This window comes from Ovis aries, chromosome 16 (genome assembly GCF_016772045.2).
Source record: "Ovis aries strain OAR_USU_Benz2616 breed Rambouillet chromosome 16, ARS-UI_Ramb_v3.0, whole genome shotgun sequence".
In the NCBI taxonomy this organism is placed as follows: domain Eukaryota; kingdom Metazoa; phylum Chordata; class Mammalia; order Artiodactyla; family Bovidae; genus Ovis; species Ovis aries.
In genome coordinates this window covers 66,659,704-66,682,454 of record NC_056069.1, presented here as the reverse complement: position 1 = coordinate 66,682,454, position 22,751 = coordinate 66,659,704, and the positions used below count along the sequence as shown (strand labels likewise).

At 47.4% G+C, this 22,751-nt stretch overlaps 1 protein-coding gene and 1 non-coding gene across 3 annotated transcripts in view; both read right to left on the bottom strand.

The window, feature by feature from the left end:
* Window positions 1-22,751, bottom strand: part of NSUN2 (NOP2/Sun RNA methyltransferase 2) — a 32,490-nt gene that overhangs the window by 6,851 nt on the left and 2,888 nt on the right. Inside the window, exons 4-13 of one of the 2 annotated variants that reach the window (XM_042233950.2) lie at window positions 22,281-22,394; window positions 18,363-18,468; window positions 15,009-15,080; window positions 14,150-14,234; window positions 11,998-12,190; window positions 10,057-10,131; window positions 7,014-7,144; window positions 3,994-4,067; window positions 3,274-3,404; window positions 2,848-2,944 (exon numbers count right to left, since the gene is read on the bottom strand). In XM_042233950.2, the coding sequence (XP_042089884.1) occupies window positions 2,848-2,944; window positions 3,274-3,404; window positions 3,994-4,067; window positions 7,014-7,144; window positions 10,057-10,131; window positions 11,998-12,190; window positions 14,150-14,234; window positions 15,009-15,080; window positions 18,363-18,468; window positions 22,281-22,394 (1,078 nt within the window). The remainder of the gene's footprint in view (window positions 1-2,847; window positions 2,945-3,273; window positions 3,405-3,993; window positions 4,068-7,013; window positions 7,145-10,056; window positions 10,132-11,997; window positions 12,191-14,149; window positions 14,235-15,008; window positions 15,081-18,362; window positions 18,469-22,280; window positions 22,395-22,751) is intronic. The other variant, XM_012097179.5, reaches the window with a different exon arrangement.
* Window positions 8,823-8,957, bottom strand: LOC114118769 (small nucleolar RNA SNORA70). The gene has a single exon (XR_003591939.1). It is a non-coding gene; the product is annotated as a small nucleolar RNA SNORA70 (small nucleolar RNA).

Sequence of the window (22,751 nt, the reverse complement as noted above, 5' to 3'; positions counted from 1 at the left end):
AAATCCTGCCAGGCTTCTGCTCTGTGCAGTGAGTCACACACTTCCAGACACGCTATACCGGGCCGAGAAGAAAGACAAGGACTCAAAGAGAGGAGAGTGGAAACGCTCCACGGCCCAGGGATCAACTGAAGAAAGATGAAGCGCACCTCGACAGAGGGACCAGTTGTCGAAAAACGAGCTGACTTCTGATCTGGGACAACTGTAGATAAATTCAGCTTTAAGAATGAGCAAAGTGTCTTACTGCCGCTAACTTTTCATGTAAACCTGTATTTACATAAGATCTTAGACATTGCGCGTGACACACAGCACCGGGACTACAGTAACAACACTGCTTGTGTATTTCAAACTTGCCAAGAGAGACCTTAAAAGTTCTCACCTTGAGAAAAAGACATACCACAACCAGGTATATTTACACAGAATCACCATGGCGCGCCCCTGAACCGACACGATGGCCTGTGTCCATTACACCTCAACTTGGTAAACTTCTTTAAAACCACATGTCCTTTCTCACAAGTCACCAGACTGGTAAAAGTGGTATTTCCCAACCCTTATGAACTGAGTTTACAAATTAGGTTATGTACACAGGACAGTCCAACACGCCCGTCAAGTTCACAAAGCTATTAAGCAGACAGGCTGGTAAGGTTCCACAATGCTGTTGCAACACCGCCTCCCAAAACACGTGGTTTCATTGTAAAAGAGGAAGGCAAACAAAGAGCAAACCCCCAAATCCTCTGCCAAGGTTAGCAAGGCTGTGTGTCCTTTCTATCCCGCCCCCCACGTCTGTGCTTCTGGAAATCGCCTGCTTTTCACAGGCTCCCTCCTGCGCCCCTTGGCCCGGAAAGCTCCCTCTGTTGGGCGCAATGAGATCTGATCCCGCGCCCTCACAATGACACCAATAGCACTCTGTCCGCACGCCTCTCCCCGGCCCCAGCTCCAGCAGCGTTCACACTCTGCATCGCTTCAACGGGACAACGGTGTCCTGAAGACCGAGGCCCCCAGTCTTACCACGTGGCCCCAGCACCACCAGGCTAGGTGGGCTCACGTGTGCTCTGACCAGGTCAAACGTGACCAGTGCAAAGTAAGATGGATCTCAGAGTGCAAAATTCAGTTTTTAAGTCTCAGAACGAAAGCATACAGACTACTTCACAAACAACACTGTGACTGCATGAAAATCTCATGTAATGTGCGGCAATGGCTGCAACATGACTTCAGTTGCAGACGAGGTCGGCGTTCACTTGCTGAGCACATGGCTCTGAGCTCCACGCCTGCTCTCCTGACGGGGGCGAGGGGCTGCGAGAGGCAGAAGCCCCGCCTCCAGGGGACCCTCTCCAGCCTCATGAGCCCCAGGATGACCACTCGGAAGCGCTGCGTCACCTCCCCATGAGGCTGTGCCCGCAGGCATCTGCCTGGATGAGCCGCCATACCCTAGAGAATGGTTGGCTTCTGCTTCTCCAAAGGCTATAAAGCACCATCGGTCCTCATTTTCCGGCACAGAGCCGAAGGAATTAGAGCCCCGCAGACAGTGACCCCAGGCCCCGGTCCACGGCAATAGGAGGCATGCTGATGGACAAGCTATCAAGTCCCGCCACACGCTGACAAAGGGGAGGACTGCGCTTCACACCGCAACCCCAAGTTAAGATTCAGAGGCTGTCCTCGGGGTTCCCTGGTGGCTAGGGGGAAAGAATCTACCCGCCAGTGCCGGGGACCCAGGCCTGATCCCAGGTTTGGGGAGACCCCATAGGCCTCAGAGCAACTGAGCCCACGGGCCATGATTACTGAGCCTGCGCTCAGGAGCCCACGCGCACTTCCTGGAGCCTGTGCTCCTCAACAAGAGAACCCGCCGCAAAGAGACGCCCCCACCCCGTGACTAGAGAAAAGCCGTCACAGCAAAGATGGCCCAGCACAGCCAAAAACAAAGAAATAAATAAAATTATTACAAAACAAAAAAAGGAGGCAGCCGCCCTCTCCCCATCTCTCTGCCTCATGGCCTCCCTCACACAACCCCGGGGGCGGCTGAGGTTCGTTATGAGGGTCAGCCCTGCCCACGTCCCCCTGAGCCAGGACTGGACAGCCTGGCATTGCCCCTCACAGCCAAGGGGAAGGCTGCCAGCCTGTGGCTGGCAGAGCTGTCCCAGGTGAAAACCACCCGCGGGAGCGCAGGGCTCAGACGCCACCAGCAGGGGTTCTGGCTGAGCCACAGAGCGGTCCTCACGCCTCTTCAAGTTTTATTAAGGAAGCGGGCTGAAGCTGCAGAAGGAAGGCATGCGTGTTAAGCCGCTCAGTCGTGTCCGACTCTGCCACCCACGGCCACGCCAAGGACAACAGCCCGTGCAACTCCCAAACTCCGCCTCTTCCGCTTCCCTTATAAGGTGGCTCAGCTGGGAAAGAATCCGCCTGCAATGCAGAAGAGACCTGGGTTCCATCCCTGGGTGGAGAAGATCCCCTGGAGTAGGGAAAGGCCACCCACTCCAGTATTCTTGGGCTTCCCTGTGGCTCAGCTGGTAAAGAATCTGCCTGCAATGCGGGAGACCTGACTTCGATCCCTGGTTTGGGAAAATTCCCTGGAGAAGGGAAAGGCTACCCACTCCAGTATTTTGGCCTGGAGAATTTCATGGATGGTACAGTCCATGGGGTCACAAAGAGTCAGACACAACTGAGCGACTTTAATTAAAAGTTTTAAGAAATTGCTGCTTTTTGGAAAACTCAAAAGTGTAAGGACACCATCATTACCACACACACAAGAACACCCCACTGCACTCCACCCTTCAAACACACTCCGCAGGCAGCTTTGGCCTCAACTGCACAGAAAGGCCACACAGCACGCTCTGCTGTTCTGGAAGACATTACCTTTGGGGGACGTTTATTCCATGGCATTGAAGACTTCTTCACCAACACCGCCACAAAGAACCCTCCAGTGTTCTGATGATGCGGTAATATTCTAAGACTGGAAAAGCACACACATACACAATTTATCCTTTTTAACTGATCCAAAATATCTCACAACCTAATATATTACTCAATATAATACACAACCCTCACTAAGAGAATGGTCAGCGTGTAATCTGTAAAGAGTTAATAACGCAATGTCTAAAACATCACCATTTATGTTCGAACCAGTTTGCTTTTTTAAGTTTACAATACAACTGCTTGCTGCCAGCAGCTAAGAGACACTGAGAACCTCACTTGCTGAAAAGTTCACGTCCAAGAGTTCAGCCAAGGGCGCAGCGTGGCCCATGCAGGAAATGCCCGAGACGCATCTCCCCAGAAACTCACCACCGCTCCAGGTGCATGGCCTGCAGCTTCTCAGGGTCCTTTGGGGGGAACATGGTCGGCCGGATCTGGGTGTGTCTGTTGTGGGGGACATCGTCCCAGGATGCAAACCACTGTCCATCTTTTGTCATCACCTGCAGGGCCAGAGGGTTGGGACTCTGAATGACCAGCCCATCTGAGAGCAGGGAATGCCAGAGGAGGGGGTGGGGAAGCTCTCAAGAGATGTCACGTCTCATTTCTCCCCCAAAGAGAGGAGGACGGTTTGCAAGGAAAGAAATGAGACCATCTTTTATTCCATGAACCAGTACACTTATTCTATGAGGTGGCATTTTCATTTTCCAAGTGAGTTATTATTTTTTCTTTCTTTCTTTTATAAAACAAGCCTCTGACTGTTCCTGGGCTAACACTGAGAAGTGAACTGCTTCATACTGGAAACAAAGCTTGGAATCCCAACCAACTAAAAGGGAAAAAAGCAAAGCTATACTTGTATATAAACAAAGCTGATTTGTAATTGCAGAATAAAGGCAGGAAAACTTCCACTGCCAGAAATATTTGTATAAACATACCGTTTGTCATTAAACGTCTGAAACTGATTCTAAGTTACATAGTCAAATGAACCATCTCTTCAAGTTATCCTAGAGAGGGTGCTTTAGAATTCTCACGACTCTAAGAGGCCTAGTAAGTTGACCCGTCCTTTTGAGCCAGAGTCCTGGGGGAGACTACCTTCCACTGCAAGAGCCCAGGCACCCACTTCAGTCCTGGCAACTCCGAGGACACATCAGCGAGCTCCAAAGCACCTGCAGATCAACAGCAAAACAAAAACTCCCGTTATCCCAGTGAAAGGAAACAGCTGTAAAGGATTACACACTGTCAAGCTCCTGTTTACAGAGGCTGTCCAGGGAGGGCAGACCCACCCAGACAGAGCAGATCAGAGACTTCTGGGGCAGGTCAGGGATTGACCGTAAATGAGCTCTTCTCCACAGTGCAGTATCAAGAGTCACTCGAGACCACGGAACTGTACACTTGGAGCAAGTGCCGCCACGTGGGTAAAGGGCAGCAGAGGAGCCGCTGCAGGAAGCAGCTGCAGAGTCCATGCTGCACCCAAGACACGGCGGCGGCAGGCGGCCCAGCAACGCACACAGGGCTGGACCCCGCGCTCGGCTGGCCCCTGGGAGCCAAGGAGATGATCTGCATGCCTTTATCTCGAACAAACATACCGGATCCAAAAAGCAACACGATGAAACTGTGGACAGTTTTAAACATTCGGCTTTAGGCCCAAGCTGGTTTTCTAAAGCAGCCATCAGGACGACAGGCCCCGTCTAAAGAAGTGTTCACAGGCGTGCCGTTACAAGAAGCTCTACTCCGGGGCGTTACAGGAGACCTCTCAGATGAACCACCCACCACAACCTGCAGACAGATCCATGGACAACCTCCCAAAAAGGAAAATCCAACAGAGCTCCATGGAAGCTGTGAAAAATGCAGGACTCATGAAAACGAAGCAGAAGAATCCCCAAGGCGGAGGTCCAACAGTGAGAAACCTTCGACAAAAGCGTCACGCTGGCCTCCATGGTACATCCAAATATTCTGGCTTCTAAACATGCGCACCAGGTAACAGCACCAACACGGAAACTGGTTTTCTCAACCCAACGCTGCCTGGGCTCGGCACTGACTCTGCCGGCATCTGGGTCAGAGGCGAGCACAGACTGAATGCTTACTGGCCACCTTTCCCCCCTGCTGGGTCTGAGACTGTTCAGGTGGGAGCCCCACCCCTGCAGTTAAAATGCCCAGCAGATGCAGAGGACAAGACCCGGCAAGAGTCATGGTCTGAGGAAGCCACGTCTACACACATGCCTGTGACGGAGCACGGGACTGAGACAGCCACGGTGTGGTCTGGAGCAACCACGTGCAAAGAGACAGCTGCGGCAGCAAAACGCAGACAGAAACCCACCTGCGCAGTGAGAAAACGCCTGGAGAGCAGGACTCTCGGTACTGCCAAATTACACTACCCATAGCCTTTCTCTTCACAGGCCTTCTGAAATAGACCACCACCAAAAGTGTGGAGCTTTTCCATACGGAAAACATGATACAGAAATCAAGGGTTCAGATAAGTACAGCGGAACAAAATATGACACAGTAAATTCAAATGGAAAGGACCGCAGAGGTGAGAACAGGAGGGCTGACCTCACAGCACAGGCCTTTCAGCCACTTATAAGAAGGTAACAGAAGCTGAGAGAGTCGTGGACACCATCTCAGGAAAGGTACACCAGCTTCAGGATCTACATTTCAACCTGCTTCATACACAAGCAGCATTCTATTCAGGAGATGTAATTAGTTTCAAATTTCCCACTATCTGCTTTAAGGAGAATTTGATGGAAAAGGTTAACATTTCAGCAAAAACATGAAAGGAGAAATATCTGACATGAACACATGAAACGTTCTTACAGTCTGTCTGGTCCCTCAGGGTAAAACAGTGTGGTAAGGCCTCATTCCCATTAGGACTGTTAATATTCAAGAAAGCAGAAAACAGCAAGTGCTGCTGCGGATGCAGAGGAGCTGGAAAACCTGTGCACTGCTGGCAGAAACATGAAACGGCGTGGCTGCTGTGGGCAGAAGTACTGTGGGCCCTCAGCAAAGAAGCACGGGACTGCCACAGCCTGCAGCAATTCCACCTGCACACACAGGCCTGGCGCGCTGCGGTTCATGGGGCCGCAGAGAGTCGGACACGGCTGAGCGACCGGACGGAACTGAACTGGTACACCCAAAAGAACTGAGAGCAGGGTCTTCCAAGAGTTGCTGGTATAGCTATGTGCAAAGCAGCGTTATTCACAGCAACTAAAATGTGGAAGCAACCCAAGCGTCCACGGACAGATCAATGGATGAACAAAGCCCAGTCTAAACATACAATGAATATTTTCAGCCTTAAAAACGAGGGATATTCTGAGAGTACATAATCTAACATGAATAAAGCCTGGGGACATGATCCTAAATAAGCCGGTCAGCCACACACAAAAATGCTGCATGACTGTGCTCCGAGGAGATACCTAGAGCAGTCACACAGAGACAGAAAGCACAGCCGGGGGAGGGGGGCGGGGGACATGGGGGAGCCGCTCAGTGGACCTAGAAGTTCATTTGCCAGATCAAGAGCTCGGGAGACTGGCTACACAACAGAGTGAACGCAGTTACGCCAGGGAACTGCATGTTTTAAATTAACTGCATTATTTCAAATTATGTGTGTTTTACCACAACTAAAACTTAACAAATGCAACGGTGTGGTAAAGGATCTGATACCACCTTTCAAACTTACAGAAAGAAAACAGGCAACACACATTTCTCATGAAAAATGACGAATTCATTATAGAAGCATGTTTTTAATCAGGGCTACCTCATTTTGGGGATTCCCAAGTGACGCTAGTGGCAAAGAACCCGCCCGTCGATGCCGGAGACATAAGACAGGTGGGCTTGTTTGGGAAGATCCCCTGGAGGAGGGCACTGCAACCGCTCCAGTATTCGTGCCTGGAGAATCCCACGGACAGAGGAGCCTGGGGACTACAGTCCATAGGCTTGAAAAGAGTCGGACACGACTGAAGCGACTTGACAAGCACGCACACACCTCATTGTAGGGTTTATGGACTAATCATACAAGCTGATGTCCATGAACAAAGTTAGAAAAAGTCTACAGGAGAACACACTACAGCAACAGAGGTTCTGAAATTCATTTTCTTAGAGATTCACCGCACACTTACCTTCGCTCTTTTCCAGCAGAGACGCTATGACAGCTTCATCCTCGATGGGATTCAGCGAACACGTCGAGTACACCATCCTGCCCCCCTCCACTAGCTGCTCAGCGCCCCGCGTTGCGATCCGTAGCTGTAAACTAAGGGCCGGATACTAGGTTACTTTAAGACCAAGCACGACTATATGGCACACACATCATAGGCACCTACTAGAGCAGGTATTCATTAGAGTTTAGGACAAACTTACAACAAAATACAAAACGCTCTGTAAAATGAACAACGCTCATTATTGTACCTTTTAAGGTTCTACACGAAGTTAGTGTAAACCTAGTTAAGGAGCTCTGTGCTGATTAAAAACAAGAATCCCCAAGCCCTACACTGTCCCTCCTCCCCTTGCCACTCGTAACCACCAGTTTGCTCCCTGTATCTGTGAGCCTGATTTTCGCCTGTGACAGTCACTAGTCTGCTGTGTTTTTTAATTCCACATAGAAGTGGTATCACGCGGCATTTTATCTGTCTGGCCTACTTCACCCAGAATGACCATCACCAAGTCCATCCACGTTGCTGCAAATAGCACTATTTCATTATTTTTAACGCATCCCAATACAGTTCCGAGGTAAAATTATGGAGAGAATTTGGGAAACCAACTGAATTACTACAAAACTTGCCCTTTTCAAAACGACAGTGAGATTAATAACCCGGCAGGCTGGGGAGACAGAGAGGCCAGGAACCCACCTGTAGAAATCCTTCACCTCCCGTGGGCGGGGCAAGCGACGCCCATAAACCCAGAATGCGCCGTTCACAAAAATAGTGTCTCCAATCTTTTAAAAGACCTTCCTTTTCTTCATAAGGCTCTTCACAGAAGAAATACCTTTTTGAATATTAAGATTTTCAACATAACCCCATTTTTAAAAAGTTTTCTACATAACTCCATTTCATCTTCCTCTGTGAAAGTAAATCTCATCTAAGTCTATGTGACACGCCTCATTTTAAAGTGAATTCGGCGCATTCACTCACTCATTTTTGCTCTATTTTTGGCTGCGCTGGGTCTCCACTGCAGAGCACAGCCTCTCCACCCGAGGCCTCCAGCGGCTGCGGCACACAGGCTCAGCTGCCCCAAGGCACACGGGGTCTCCCTGGACCAGGGGTCAAGCCCACGTCCCCTGCACGGGCAGGCAGATTCTTCATCACTGGGCCACCAGGGAAGTCCAATGCGATGCAACTAATACGCATAACCTACATTCAGTGTGTACATGTGAATGCAGATGGCATCCTTGAAGTGTTGACTATGATTATTCCAGATGACCTCTGTAATCCTGATACTATATTATCTAAATCTATTACTTAACTATTCTGATAATTGAAAAACAAACGAAGTATCTATAAACAGTGTTGATACTAATCTATACTGTCTAAATTTATTACTTAACTATATCAATTCAATGCTTCACATGAAACAGGAATTTAGGTTTAGAATATACCAACTGCTAATAGAAAAATCATGTATCTGTATGGCCTTTTTCATAGTGAAATTTTCCTTATACATTGAATTCAGTTGTTAGCTTTATGCTTTGCTTGTTCACATGTTGGGAAAGGTTAACAGAACAGTAATAACATTGCTTATGGAAGTGAAAGTGAAGTTTCTCAGTCGTGTCCGACTCTCTGCGACCCCATGGACTGTAGCCTACCAGGCTCCTCTGTCCATGGGATTCTCTAGGCAAGAGTGCTGGAGTGGGTTGTCATTTCCTTCTCCAGGGGATCCTCCCAACCCAGGGACAGACTGGGGACAGCAGGCCAGTCATGAATGCCCACTAGAAAGAGTGTCTCCAAGGTCCCTTAGGGCAACCTGTACAGGCAACAGGCTGCATACACTACCAAGGAGGCTGCTGTCTGCAGCCACTGCACACTGGGCCCCCATGAGGAAAAGAGCACGGTCGGCTTAACTGGCTGCAAAACCAACATTGCTTATAGATACTTTTTTTACTTTCATTATTTTTTTCTGCACCAGTGGATTTTGGTTTTTTTCTCAATTATCAGAATAGTTAAGTAATAAATTTGGATAATGTAGATTAGTATCAACATTGTTTACAGATACTTTTTTTTAACTTTCATTAATTTTTTTTTTCTGTACCAGTGAAATTTGCTTCCCACAGCAACCCCCCGCCCCCCGCAATTATCAGAGTAGTTAAGCAATAAATTTAAATAATATAGATTAGTATCGGGATTACAAAAATATTCATTAGGATACTCTAGATCAGGGCTTCCCAGGTGGTGGTTCAGTGGTACAGATCCGCCCGTCAATGAAGGAGACTCAGGTTTGATCCCTGGGTGGGAAAGATATCCCAGAGAAGGAAATGGCAACCCACTTCAGTATTCTTGCCTGGAAAAATCCCATGGACAAAGCAGCCTGGCGGCCTATAGTCCACAGAGTCGCAAAGAGCTGGACACGACTGGGCAACTAAGTACACGCTTGCACACTCTAGGTCACACGCCTACACACTCTAGGTCACCACAGCTCTGCGTTTATAATTCCGATGTTAAATGAAAGAAAGAAACCAAAGCTCCATAGACAGTACAATTTTTAAAAATCCCTATGCACAGGAAAACACTATAATACTCGAAGAATTACAAAAATATACGAGTTATAAGATTTCCTTTTTCCTTTCAGTTTTAAGAACTTTCCAAAAATTTTTTTAATATAGCCATAAATATTTCTGAGATCAGATGTTAAAAGGCAAAATAATTCAACAAGAACTGAAAACAGAAAGGAGAAATATTAGTACAAAACAGTCTTTTCACAGACAACATGTTTGAAATATCACAGGAAATTTTTATAAAAGGCATTTTTGATACATGTGTACCTGAAACGTATACAAGTTCAGTGTCCTACTCTTGAAAGGTTTCAGAAACAGCTCCTGACAAACAGGCATACTCAGGAAGGCAGCTCTGAGGCTTGCAGTCAGCCAGCTGAAGCTCTGCACATTCAGGGATTCGACTATAAACCTTCACTCACCTCCTAGTCACCCAGGGCCACCAGGTACAGTTGACTTACCCATGTAGCTGCAAGCTGTTTAAGGTGCTCCACTTCTTCCAGACATCAATGTTTTTTCTCATTGTGCCATCTCCACTGCAAAGAAAGATATTGAAGAACTTAAAACTCCGTACCAGAGGATGACTGGAGCTTAATACTCCAAGCTAAAGGGTATTACGAGTGCCACTGAGAAAGTAAGTGGCAAACTTATTTCATAAACCAATAAACTTCCTATTTCTGTTTGGAGGACACTACAATGCATTAAACTTTCTAATTATATTTTAATTTCAATTCAACAAGAAAATAAAAGATCTGAGTAGGAAACTTCACTCAACAAAGAGACAGTAATTTGCTTCCATTTAAGAGAAATATCAGCAAAACACCATCTCCAGACCTAGGACAGAACTCTGAACACAGATAACAATCTGATCCTGCTACTTAGAAACTTGCTGATCAACAGTAGCATTTTAACCAGAATTACATGAATAACAATAAACTGATAAAGGACTTCCTCAGCAAATTCAGTAAGCCAATTTCTTTACCACGAATGTTCTCTGTATCAATTAAACATTTTTTAAAATTTCTACCTTTGTTTAACAGAAATCACTCCCATGTAAATTTTATAATACAGTTGATCAATCAGTCTTTCTGTCCGGGTCTAATTTTGAGCCCCAGGTTTTTGGAGGAGTTTCTGTGTCCGCTGGCTTTCCCTGTAAAATGTGATTTTCACTGTGGGTCTAGCCACACGTCCTTCGGGTGAAGGCTCCACAGGGTGGAAATGTCCTGTAAGATGTAATGGCTTTCAAATGCCATCCCCTGCTTGTACTGTGGGGACTAAAATTCTGATTGCCTCGGCTTACAACTCAGAGCCCACGAGGTCACATCATGGTCAGAGTGTGGCATCTCTGATCACAAGAACACAGGGAGCTCAACCCAGTGCTCTGAGACTGCCTAGAGGGGAGGGGTGGTGGGGGGAGGCGGAGGGAGGGGACAGATGTACACCCGCCGAGGCTGAGTCACGGGAATGCACGGCAGAGGCCAGCACAGCATGGTAAAGCAATTATCCTCCAATTTAAAAAAAAGGGGATAAAAAAACCACAGGAGTGGGAAAACATCTAATCCCAAAGAAAACTAAAAACCTGCAATCCGAGATAAAAAAAACGATTGCAGCTCATGACCTATTTCAACTTTTCTGAAGGAGAATTCTTCCGGGTGTTTGACACGCAGTCATACCGCCACTGAGCTCTGCCACCAGCAGTAAGACTACCGTGTGTTTAAATAAGACAGGACTTGATAACAATGCATCCCCTTAAATGCTACGTTTAGGGCTAACAAAGTGCAACGGAGGGTTCTGTATAACAGTCTCACCAAGTCATGAGCTCAGAGAGACACGTTTGACATCCACATCTACGGCACTGCCTCTGGGAACTTAGCCACTTTAGTTTTACCCTTTCCTTTTTGGAAAAACTCAGTAATTCAGCTATGCCTTGAAGTTCTTTTATTAATAAACTATAAAAATCTAACATAATAAGTTTCAAAGAAAGATACATGTACAAATGCATGAGTTCGCCAACCTTCATGGAACCCCTGGATGTCCTACTCAAGACTCACCCAGTGTCAACACAGATTATTACGCTGTGACACTGTATCTACACTCACCACAAGCAGGCGAGAATGAACACACACCTCACTCCTGGCACAGTGCCCGCAACAAGGCTCTATGTGATGTCACTGCTCTCCACCGCTCCTCACGTTCCCTTTCAAGGCCATTAGACCACCCCGCTCTGATCTCTCTCAGTTTATCACTAAAACTGTTTCTGCTTTCTGATTTAGGCTTACACTGCCCCTCCCTTCACACCAGCTGTGACCAGATTCGCCACACACGCGCCCATGTGCAGCTTCACTCTGGACTCTGACTTGCTTTCTCGCAGAACGCTGGGCTTCCCGGCCTCCTGACGGTACCTGCAAGGGACGTCACAGAGGATGCGGTCGTAGAAGAGGACCTCCTTCCTGCCGTTGACGTCCACCTGCAGGCGCGGGATGCAGGACGCGTCGTGGTTGACCACCATGATGCAGGGGCTGCCCAGCCGCTTGGCCTGGTGCACCAGCAGGTAGCAGCGCTTGTTGTCCACGTCGTTGGCGATGACGAAGCCCTCTGCGAACGCAGAGGCGCGGTGTCGGGCAAAGCTGGCAGACAGGGGGCAGCGCTCGCCCCCAGGCTGGCAGGCGAGACCCGCAACCCAGCCTCAGACTGGCAGGAACTGGGGCCGCATCCAGGAGAAGGAAGCGGGCTTGGCAGGGGTTTCAAGTCCCTTAAAATGTCAAACCTTCAAAATTCATCTCGCCAACAGTTCCTCACTTTGGACGGCTTATTCTGCCCAAACTAGCTTTTCTACCATTGACTATTAACAAAAAAAGGGAGGGTGAGGAGAGAAAGACGTGGAAACTAAGAGTCTCCCGACAAGTGTTTAAAATAGGCCACACGTGCTGGGGCTCCACTCCAGACCCTGAGCGTCAGCTCCCAGAGTGAGGTGGGGACTGAGGGTCCACTTGCCGGGGAGGCTCGGACCTTTGCCTTCGACCTAATGTCCTCCAAGTTCAAGACTGAAGCCTCATTTCCCATGTGGAGTCTGGAAACGTCACATAACTCACCTACCAGACACCAGTGGGATTTGAACCCGGGGAGTCTGACACTGGCTCTAAACTACATCCTCCCGCCTCTCACACAGGTACTAACTGTCAGAAGAGAACCAAAACCCCAGTGTGAGACGGGGACTCCTGAAAATGCAAACTGAAATCAACCTACTGGGGCCCCCCTTGGGGTCTGGTGGTTAAGACTCTGCCTCGCCATGCAGGGAACGTGGGTCCGAACCCTGGTGGGAGACCTGAAATCCCACACGCTGGGGGTCAACGCCTGGGCCAAGCCCTACGGCGAGGGCGGGCGTGCTGCAATGAGAGATCCCGCGTGATGCAACCAGGGTGCGAAGCTGCCAGAGATTTCCAGCAGGCCGATAAAAAAAAAATCTACCTACTGTGGCTTCAAAAAGAAACACCACGTGCTTTTACAGAGACCACGCATGATGCTAAACTGAAGGCCCCTCTCCACGGGGCGTGCGAGGGCACGAGTGACGGGGTCGTGCACAGCACCCAGCTCTACTTTCAGAGACAGGAAGCCCAGCTGCCTGACGCCTCCTGTAGAGACAGTCAATTCCTAGGCAGGTTGATAAGAAGTCCTGGGTACCCAAGGAGGAAAAGGGGGCCTGGAACTCTCAAGGAGGCGGAAAGGACAAACATCTTTTCTTTTTTCTCTACATTCCTTAGTCTTAGTCACACACAACTAAGTTTTGTTTTGTTTCCTTTAAGCCTGGAACTGATGATTACACAACAAATAGCCCAGTTTAAACACTGTCCTGGGAATTACATGCTGGGCTTCCCCGGTGGCTCAGAGGGTAGAGCGTCTGCCTGCAATGCAGGAGACCTGGGTGAGATCCCTGGGTCAGGAAGATCCCCTGGAGAAGGAAATGGCAACCCACTCCAGTACTCTTGCCTGGAAAATCCCATGGATGGAGGAGCCTGGTGGACTACAGTCCACGGGATCGCAAAGGGTCGGACACGACTGAGCGAATTCACTTTAGGAATTATATAACAACAATCCTGCTTGAGGACAGCTTCTCCTTCCTGAAACCTGACTAATCTTGGTATCTTAGAATGCACATCATGCAGGTGGGTCTGGTAGGACCTTTCTACTGTGAAGTTCTAATCCTGTTCTCCTAAAACGTGAATTGTGGGAGTGGGTCTCGTAAAATTTTTACAAACCTGAGACATTCTTTTGATTTACTGTAATAACTAATTAAAAAAGGATATAACTCTCTTGCTAACACTAGCGAGGGGGGCACTCTCTGCCCCTCTTCTGATGTCTATGTCAGAAGCTTCCCCTGTCCCTTTCATACTTTAATAAAACTCTGCTACACAAAAGCTCTTGATCGATCAAGCCTGGTCCCTGGTCCCAAAGCTCAATCTTCTTCGGAGATCACACCATTCACCATAAGCTGCCACTGTGTTTGCTCTTTTCCTCATCCACCACCCACCAAAGCAGCACCTCCCCCATACATGCCTGGGAAGGGGACGTTCATGTCCGCGTGCAGCATTTCAATCAACTGTGTGGTCTTTGACCCGGGAGCTGCACACATGTCTAAGATCTAGTGAAAAGCAAGAAAACGTTTGATGTTTTTCTTTATATAAACCAACTATCCTACATCACACTTAGAACAATTTCAAAAATTATTTTTCATTTCTACTTTAGGACCTAAGCACATTTATTTATAAGATAAATCTACGACATATGTTCTATTTAATTTACTGGGATGCCCTAATATATACTGACCCCAAACCACAGAAGGAGAAAGATGCTTGCTCCACAAGAAACAGGAACAAAAACGGCACTAGAAACCAGCAGAAAAACACATTCAGGGATGACGAGTAAAGATGCTGAATGCAAAAAGCCTTGTAACAGAGCGCTACGGGGCAGAGGTCGCTGGGTCCAGTCTCAGTTTGGCCCCTGACAACTAGCTTCTAACTTTAAGCCAACTACCTCCATTCTCTTTGCTTCCTTTTTCTCATCTGGAAAAACAGGGACAGTGATAGCATCTGCCCTCACAGGGATGTGTGTGCAATAAAAAATTAATTCACAAAAAGAACACAGAACCATGGTTGGAATTCAACAAGCCCTCGGTATGGGTTCACTGTGATTTCAACCTGATTGAGTCAATCAGAAAGAATGAAGATAATCTCAACACTAAGTAAAAAAATTGAGTGGTAAAAATCACAATAAGAACCTAACGTAAAATACATATCATTTTCCACTTCACCCAAAGTGAAAAGGGAAAATAAATGAGGAACCACATGAAGATAAAAGGTCTCAACAAAACAGAGAGAGATGAACACCAGCATTTTCCACGTAAGGCTCAGAGTACCTTATGGTGAGGGTGGGCATTCAGCAATAGCGGTGGGATCATGCTGACGGCTTCCTGACGGCTGATGTTTCCCTTGGAAAATGAAATTGTTAAAAGTCAGCAACGGCATTAAAAACAGCAGAAAAAATTAATATTGGGCATTATTTCCAATGCATTAAGAAAATACTGTATAACCATACACAGAACAACAAAGTTAGTACTATCGGGTATACAGCAAGAAAGACCAATTTTTCTACTAGTGGATAAATGGCCACTATCAAAAGACAGTAATCCCTGTCCATCAGAATCACGACTGTCAGTTCAGTCGTGTCCAATTCTTTGCGACCCCACGGACTACAGCACACCAGGCCTCCCTGTCTAGCACCAACTCCCAGAGTTTACCCAAACTCATGTCCATTGAGTCGGTGATGCCATCCAACCATCTCATCCTCTGTCATCCCCTTCTCCTCCTGCCCCCAATCTTTCCCAGCATCAGGGTCTTTTCAAATGTCAGTTCTTCGCATAAGGTGGCCAAAGTATTGGAGTTTTGGCTTCAGCATCAGTCCTTCCAATGAATATTCAGGACTGATTTCGTTTAGGATGGACTGGTTGGATTTCCTTGCAGTCCAAGGGACTCTTAAGAGTCTTCTCCAACACCACAGTTCAAAAGCATCAAATTTCCGGCACTCAGCTTTCTTTATAGTCTAACTCTCACATCCATACATGACTAATGGAAAACCATAGCCTTGACTAGACGGACTTTTATGGGCAAAGTAATGTCTCTGCTTTTTAATATGCTAAGTTGGTCATAACTTTCCGTCCAAGGAGTAAGCGCCTTTTAATTTCATGGCTGCAATCACCATCTGCAGTTATTTTGGAGCCCCAAAAAATAAAGTCTGCCACTGTTTCCACTATTTCCCCAACTATTTGCCATGAAGTGATGGGACCAGATGCCATGATCTTAGTTTTCTGAATGTTGAGTTTTAAAGCCAACTTTTTCACTCTCTTCTTTCACTTTCATCAAGAGGCTCTTTAGTTCTTCTTCGCTTCTGCCATAAGGGTGGTGTCATCTGCATATCTGAGGTTATTGATATTTCTCCCAGCAATCTGGATTCCAGCTTGTGCTTCATCCAGCCCAGCGTTTCTCATGATGTACTCTGCATAGAAGTTAAATAAGCAGGGTGACAATATATAGCCTTGACGTATTCCTTTTCCTATTTGGAACCAGTCTGTTGTTCTTCTAACTGTTGCTTCCTGACCTGCATATAGGTTTCTCAAGAGGCAGGTCAGGTGGTCTGGGATTCCCATCTCTTGAAGAATTTTCCACAGTTTGTTGTGATCCACATAGTCAAAGGCTTTGGCATAGTCAATAAAGCAGAAGTAGATGTTTTTCTGGAACTCTCTTGCTTTTTCCATGATCCAGCAGATGTTGGCAATTTGATCCCTATTTCCTCTGCCTTTTCTAAAACCAGCTTGAACATCTGGAAGTTCACCGTTCACGTATTGTTGAAGCCTGGCTTGGAGAATTTTGAGCACTGCTTTACTAGCATGTGAGATGAGTGCAATCATGTGGTACTTTGAGCATTCTTTGGCATTACTGTCAGAATGACATTAGCTCGTTAGAAACTCAAGTACAACACGCACACAGGACAGAAAGTCCCCTTAGAAGTGTCCCCTCACAGCTGAAACTGTGACTTCTATTTCCTGGTTCTCCTGTTTCCAGGAGCAGCCCACACCTGCTCTGTATTCCTGGACACCGCCCCATCAACCACTGCTTCCTTGCCTCAGCGAAGGCAGACAACAACTAAACCTCCACACTAATCAGCCATCCTCCACACCTTCACCCTTGGGTCAAGACATCTGTTCACATGTTCGACTGTTCAAAGATTCTTTGAAAAATCCAGCACCTGTGACACTCACAACTCTATTTTAACAGCTTAGGACTGAATGCCCAACAAAAAGCCAAAAACTGTCAGCTACCAGGAAGCTTCTGCTCCTTCACAACCTGCGCTTCCTGTCTGAACAGCCACCCCATGCTCGTTACTCACCTCACATCGACCCAGGATCACCAACGCTCTGCCGAAGTGCAAACCTGCACTTTCTCCGACAGTTCACACACCCCCGGAGGTTAAATGCCAAGCCAGAGAAGCCCTTTCTGCACAACTCTGTGCAAATAAGGGGGCACAGGCGGTGCCCAGCACCCTGTGCTCCTCAACACAGTGGGAGTGGGAAAGGAGGCCAACAGGAGCCTGCCTGCCAGCTCACCCGAGTGGACAGGAAGCAGGAGAGCACGCAGCTGTGCACTGAGCAGATCAGAACCGAGTGAAGTGAAGCACTTCTGAACTGGCTGTGGCTTCAAGGCAAGAATCATGGGAAGCAAATAATCCCGCCAAGCAGACAGAGAAGCTCAGGGCAACAAGGAAACAAAACCATCTGGTGGCACTCGGGGGTCCGGGCCCGGCAAAGGAGGCTAGGATACAGAAGGGGCGCTCCCGATGCCGCACGGGAGAGTGAAAGGGAGCTGCCACGCTGCCGACGCCCGTCGCGCGCGGCGCTCACTCAGCCACGCACTGCGCGCGGGGACGGTTGTTTCGCTGGGGAACATGTGGCGCTAAAGGTAAGAAGCTTAGCGACTGAACGGCAATCAGGCGGCGGCTGAGGAACCAGGGGGCAAAGGCCATGTCGTTTTACGAGAACCAAACGCGTCACGTTTAGATGCTGTTCTCCTGTTCGGCCAAGGTGGAGTGTAGCACTTTCAATAAAATATAAAGATGGCCATAAAAACCATCACCTTCTCTGCAAGAAAGGCACCCGGCACGTGCAGCCCAAAAGGACACGAAAGCAGACAGAACACGCTCCAATGTGGGGGCCGGGGACAGAGTGCCGGGCCCAGCCGTGGCTGCAGCCACCGACACCAGAAGCCACCCCGAAACCAGAAGCCACCCAATGCCAGAAGCCACCCGACACCAGAAGCCACCCCAACACCAGAAGACACCGGACACAGGAAGCCATCCGACACCAGAAGGCACCCGACACCAGAAGCCACACCAGAAGCCACCCGATGCCAGAAGCCACCCAACGCCGGAAGCCACCACGACACCGGAAGCCACCCAACGCTGGAAGCCACCCCACACCGGAAGCCACCCCACACCAGAAGCCACCCCGACAACCGTGCCGGCGCCCCCGGGACTCTGCGTGATCAGAGGCGCTACTAACGCCTACGTTACCAGATGTTATAGGGGCGCTCACAATGAGTTCAGGGTGCTTTTCTGCGTGCCTTATCCACCTAATCACTGCCAGTGGCAAGCGTGGTTGAGATAAAACTGCGATACTAAGGCTTCAAGGAAACCAGCAAGCCTGAAGTCATCTACTCACAGATTCAGTTTCGCTGACCAGAAACTGGTGAAACTTTTCCAGCTGTGGAGACTTTCTCAAGATTTTTCGACTTAAATTTGTGTGCCAGGCAAGTTCTTCAGGATACCTGACCGAAAGGAAAGTAAAACACGTAAGGGTCACACATGCTGAAGCGGGCCCTTCACAGCGCCTTCACTACACAGCTCACGGGCCAAGGCCAAGTGAGACGCCCAGCCGCGTGCTGGCTGCTCACACCCCGAGGACGCGCAGCAGACTCAGCTCCCCGGGACGGGGCCGTGGCTCACACAGAACAGAAACAATGCCGCGGGGCAGCTATCAGAATGTCCGGCATTTGATTACAGTAATTGTTTATTTTTTCACTATTTCTCAAACCAAGCAGTCCAATAATATCGTGAAATGTTCTATATACCCCCAAACCTCGGAAATAAAAAACGCCTTCATCTGATGTTTATACAGACCGAACAAAGCCTTTCCTGCCGTCTATGTAAACGTACTTGAACGGTGTGTAAACGATGCCACCACAGATGAGGAAGTGTGTGGTTTTATCGGCCGGTGCACCTGTCCACCCACTGAGGTCCAGAAGCACGGTCAGTACATGGACAGGATACGTGGGGCCATGCTCAGCATCGCGCAGCACTCGGTGGCAAACCTTACTGCACTGAGCATTAACCCTGAGCTATAATGCTGAGCTCAATTTAACAACGCGGGGTCACAATGTTGCCATGGGTCAAACCGCAGCTAAGGTGACTGCCGTGGAAATGGAACGGAATGTCTGAAAAACACGTTTGCTTTGAAAATCGGAGTGACTATCTGACAGAGACAAACTGAGGCTTAAGATCTGAAGAAACTGCTCAACTGTCATTTTTATCACGAGCTATATCTGATGAGTGCTTTCCACCAAATTATGAAGATTAAACTGGCTGAACCTGTTCATGGCCACCCTCAAAATGTCCTGGAACTTTTGTTTCTATTTCTTATACTTGCTTCCCTCTTCAATATTTAACCTGTTTCAAAGATACAAAACCAAAATGCAATCATACTTATTAGGCAATTTTAAAAAGCGTTTAACTTTAAATACTCCCTGTGGCCTCACTAGAGGTGAGAGGCAGGGATTCATGTGGGTTGGCTCCAGCTGTGTAACTAACTGAACAGAACCTGCCGCTCCTCTGCAACCTTTGTGTGTATTTATGTGCTTGCGCTCAATCATGTCCAGCTCTTTGCGGCCTTATGGACCGCAGCCGACCAGGCTCCTCTGTCCATGGGATTTCCCAGGCAAGACTACGGGCCTTTGGTGATAGCCAAACATCTGCTTTCGTAAGATTCCTGGCAAACGGAGCTGTCTGTGATCAACGACAGCACACGTGCCAGTAACTACCTTATCAAACCACCAAACGTCACTAATTTGAATGATCCCTCCCATTACTTATTGTACAAAGCTGAATTTTCATTTTCTAATAGAGAGCAGACTCTAGGTATAACTCGAGGGAATATTTCTTTATGTGCTTTATTAGCTAAGTTTCTAGTAGTTAAAAATGTAAATTTATTATTACAAGAATAAAATCTGACTGTAAGTTATAATTACAAAAGCTTTTCATCTTATGAGAAAATTACTTAACTTTCAAACAGTTAACTACAAAGAGACTGAGTTAAAAAGAAAAGTCTCTCTCTACATATAACATCTAGGATAACTCATCATCAACTCAGTTAAAAAGAACATAAACAGAATGACAATAAGGAGCATTTGCAACAACTCATTGTCAAAACAAGGCCTTCTAAAAAATGCTTTAATCCCTCACAGTTCCCAGTCTATGAAAGGGGAGAAAAAAAGGAAACCTGCCCACGCTGTAAGTCCTATACACAACATTCCTTCCAGAAAACCTGGTCCCCCAAAATACTTCCACTACATTACATCCCGCTACGTCTCAAAAGGTTAAAAGACTATTAAGATCTATTTCTGCAATTTCCACAATATAAAGAACCACCAGAAAGTATTTTACGTTTCTGCTTTATTTACTGATTTATAGATATCCCACACCTTACAAGTGAATTTGATTTAATGTTTATACAATAAAACTGTCTCACAGTTGTCACTGATAATGAAAAAAGGTTGAGTATTAGGAACTCATATCTTTCAACATGTTGCTCAGACCCGTCAGCTGTGTTCAGAAAACTGGATCAAACAGAATCATGAAGAGAAGGCCCGGCTATTACGCCTGGCTATTAGTGGGGTGACTCCTTGCATTCTTCACCCACAGAATACCTGCAGGGCCTTCCAAGAGGTCTGGAATTGAATGGTCCTGCCCCGAGATCCAAAGTTCAACAATCAAGAGTGAAAAAAGGCCATTAAACATTCAATGGGCCAATTAAACCAAAGTCCGACTATAGTTTGCAGAGAACAATAAAAATAGCGAGACTAATTCTGGACAGATTGGGACTGTGGAAGAAAACTCCACCAGGACAGCCCAGAAAGACACCCTTTCCCAGGGGGCTGGCTCTCCAGCTCCACTTTCTGCCCAGAAGCAGAGAACAGGCAGAGGCGGTTGCATCGGAATGCTGCACTTCTGGACACAGGGTAGAAGGGATAAATGTTTCCAGGTGACTGTTTGAGGCAGCAAAAGCAGGAAAGATTATTATGCATAGAAATGTGCAAAGACAATCCTAAATCTGCTTTTGAAAACATTAGACACCCCAACTTGGAGCACTGGGGCCATCCATCAAATCTCCAAACCATCGCACAGTCCAAGAGCTCAGTGCACACCCCAGTGACTGAGAGGGGGACCCGCTCATCATGTGACAGCCACCACACTCGCTGATGCTGCAGACACAGCAGAGGGAGGCACCTTCCTTATCTGCTGGCCTCAGCACCTGGCATCAGAGTCCTTTTCCTGTTCTCTAACAGTCAAGCTTCTCAACTCTGATTAAAACTGTTTAACAAAAAAGCCATCATGGAATTTTTTGGTGTAATACTGCAGACTTACTCCTGGATCCCAGAAACACACTCTGTAATGGTAACATTTGGTTTTGATCTGATTTAAGCATCTGGCCACTCAGTACTCATTCCACCGTGGATGCTGTGCACGTCTGTGATATGGACACTGAGCATCCAAAGGGCCAACAAAAGAATGCAAAGCAAGCAAACGCACAGACCAGGAACAATGAAAACCTCATTTTGGCTTGTGATGAACAAAAGTTAGCCAAAGAAAAAAGATACATCAAACACTTGTACAGTTAAAACTTCAAAAGCTGTCAGGCAACGCTGGTTAAATTCATCTTCTCAAGCAGAAAGTGAAGAGGAACTAGAGTGCCTTGATGAGGGTGAAAGGAGAGTGAAAAAGCTGGCTTAAAACCCAACATTCAAAAAACAAAGATCATGGCATCCAGTCCCATCACTCCGCGGCAAACAGAAGGGGAAAATGTTAAAACAGTGACAGATTTTATTTTCCTGGGCTCCAAAATCACTGCAGACAGTGACTGCAGCCATGAAATTCAAAGACGCTTGCTCCTTGGAAGAAAAGCTATGACCAACCTAGACAGTCTATTAAAAAGCAGAGACATCACTTTGCCAACAAAGGTCCACCTAGTCAAGGCTATGGTTTTTCCAGTAGTCAGTATGGCTCTGAGAGTTGGACCATAAAGAAGGCTGGGGTCCAAAGAACCAATGCTTTCAAACAGTATCACTAACTCATTGGACAAGAATCTGAGCAAATTCCAGGAGATGGCAAAGAACAGGGAAGCCTGGTGTGACATAGTTCATGAGGTCACAAAGAGTCAGATGCGACTGAACAACAAACTGCCAGGCAATGATGGTTAAATTCACCTTTTTATAGTAATCATTCAAAATGTGTTGTTGAAATAAATAAATAAATAAAAATAAATAAATAAAATGTGTTGTTGTCCTTTTGTGAGAATTGTCAGTACCTGAAAGTTGATAATCTGCAATGTGTAACTGTTAACAACTTCGTGACTTCCATAGCCCAGGCTGTGAGACTATTCAGAGTTCCTTGGACTGCAAGCAGATTCAACCAGTCCATCCTAAAAGAAATCAGTCCTGAATGTTCATTGGAAGGACTGATGTTGAAGCTGAAACTCCAATCCTTTGGCCACCTAATGCAAAGAATGGACTCACTGGAAAAGACCCTGATGCTGGGAAAGACTGAAGGCGGGAGGAGAAGGGGACGACAGAGGATGAGATGGTTGGATGGCATCACAGACTCGATGGACAAGTCTGAGTAAGCTCCAGGAGTGGGTGATGGACAGGGAAGCCTGGCGTGCTGCAGTCCATGGAGTCGCAAAGGGTCAGACACGACTGAGCGGCTGAGCTGAGCTGATGGCCCGGCCTTGGCACCACCGTGGTTTGTGCCTGACTCTCTGGGCCATTCACAAGACAGA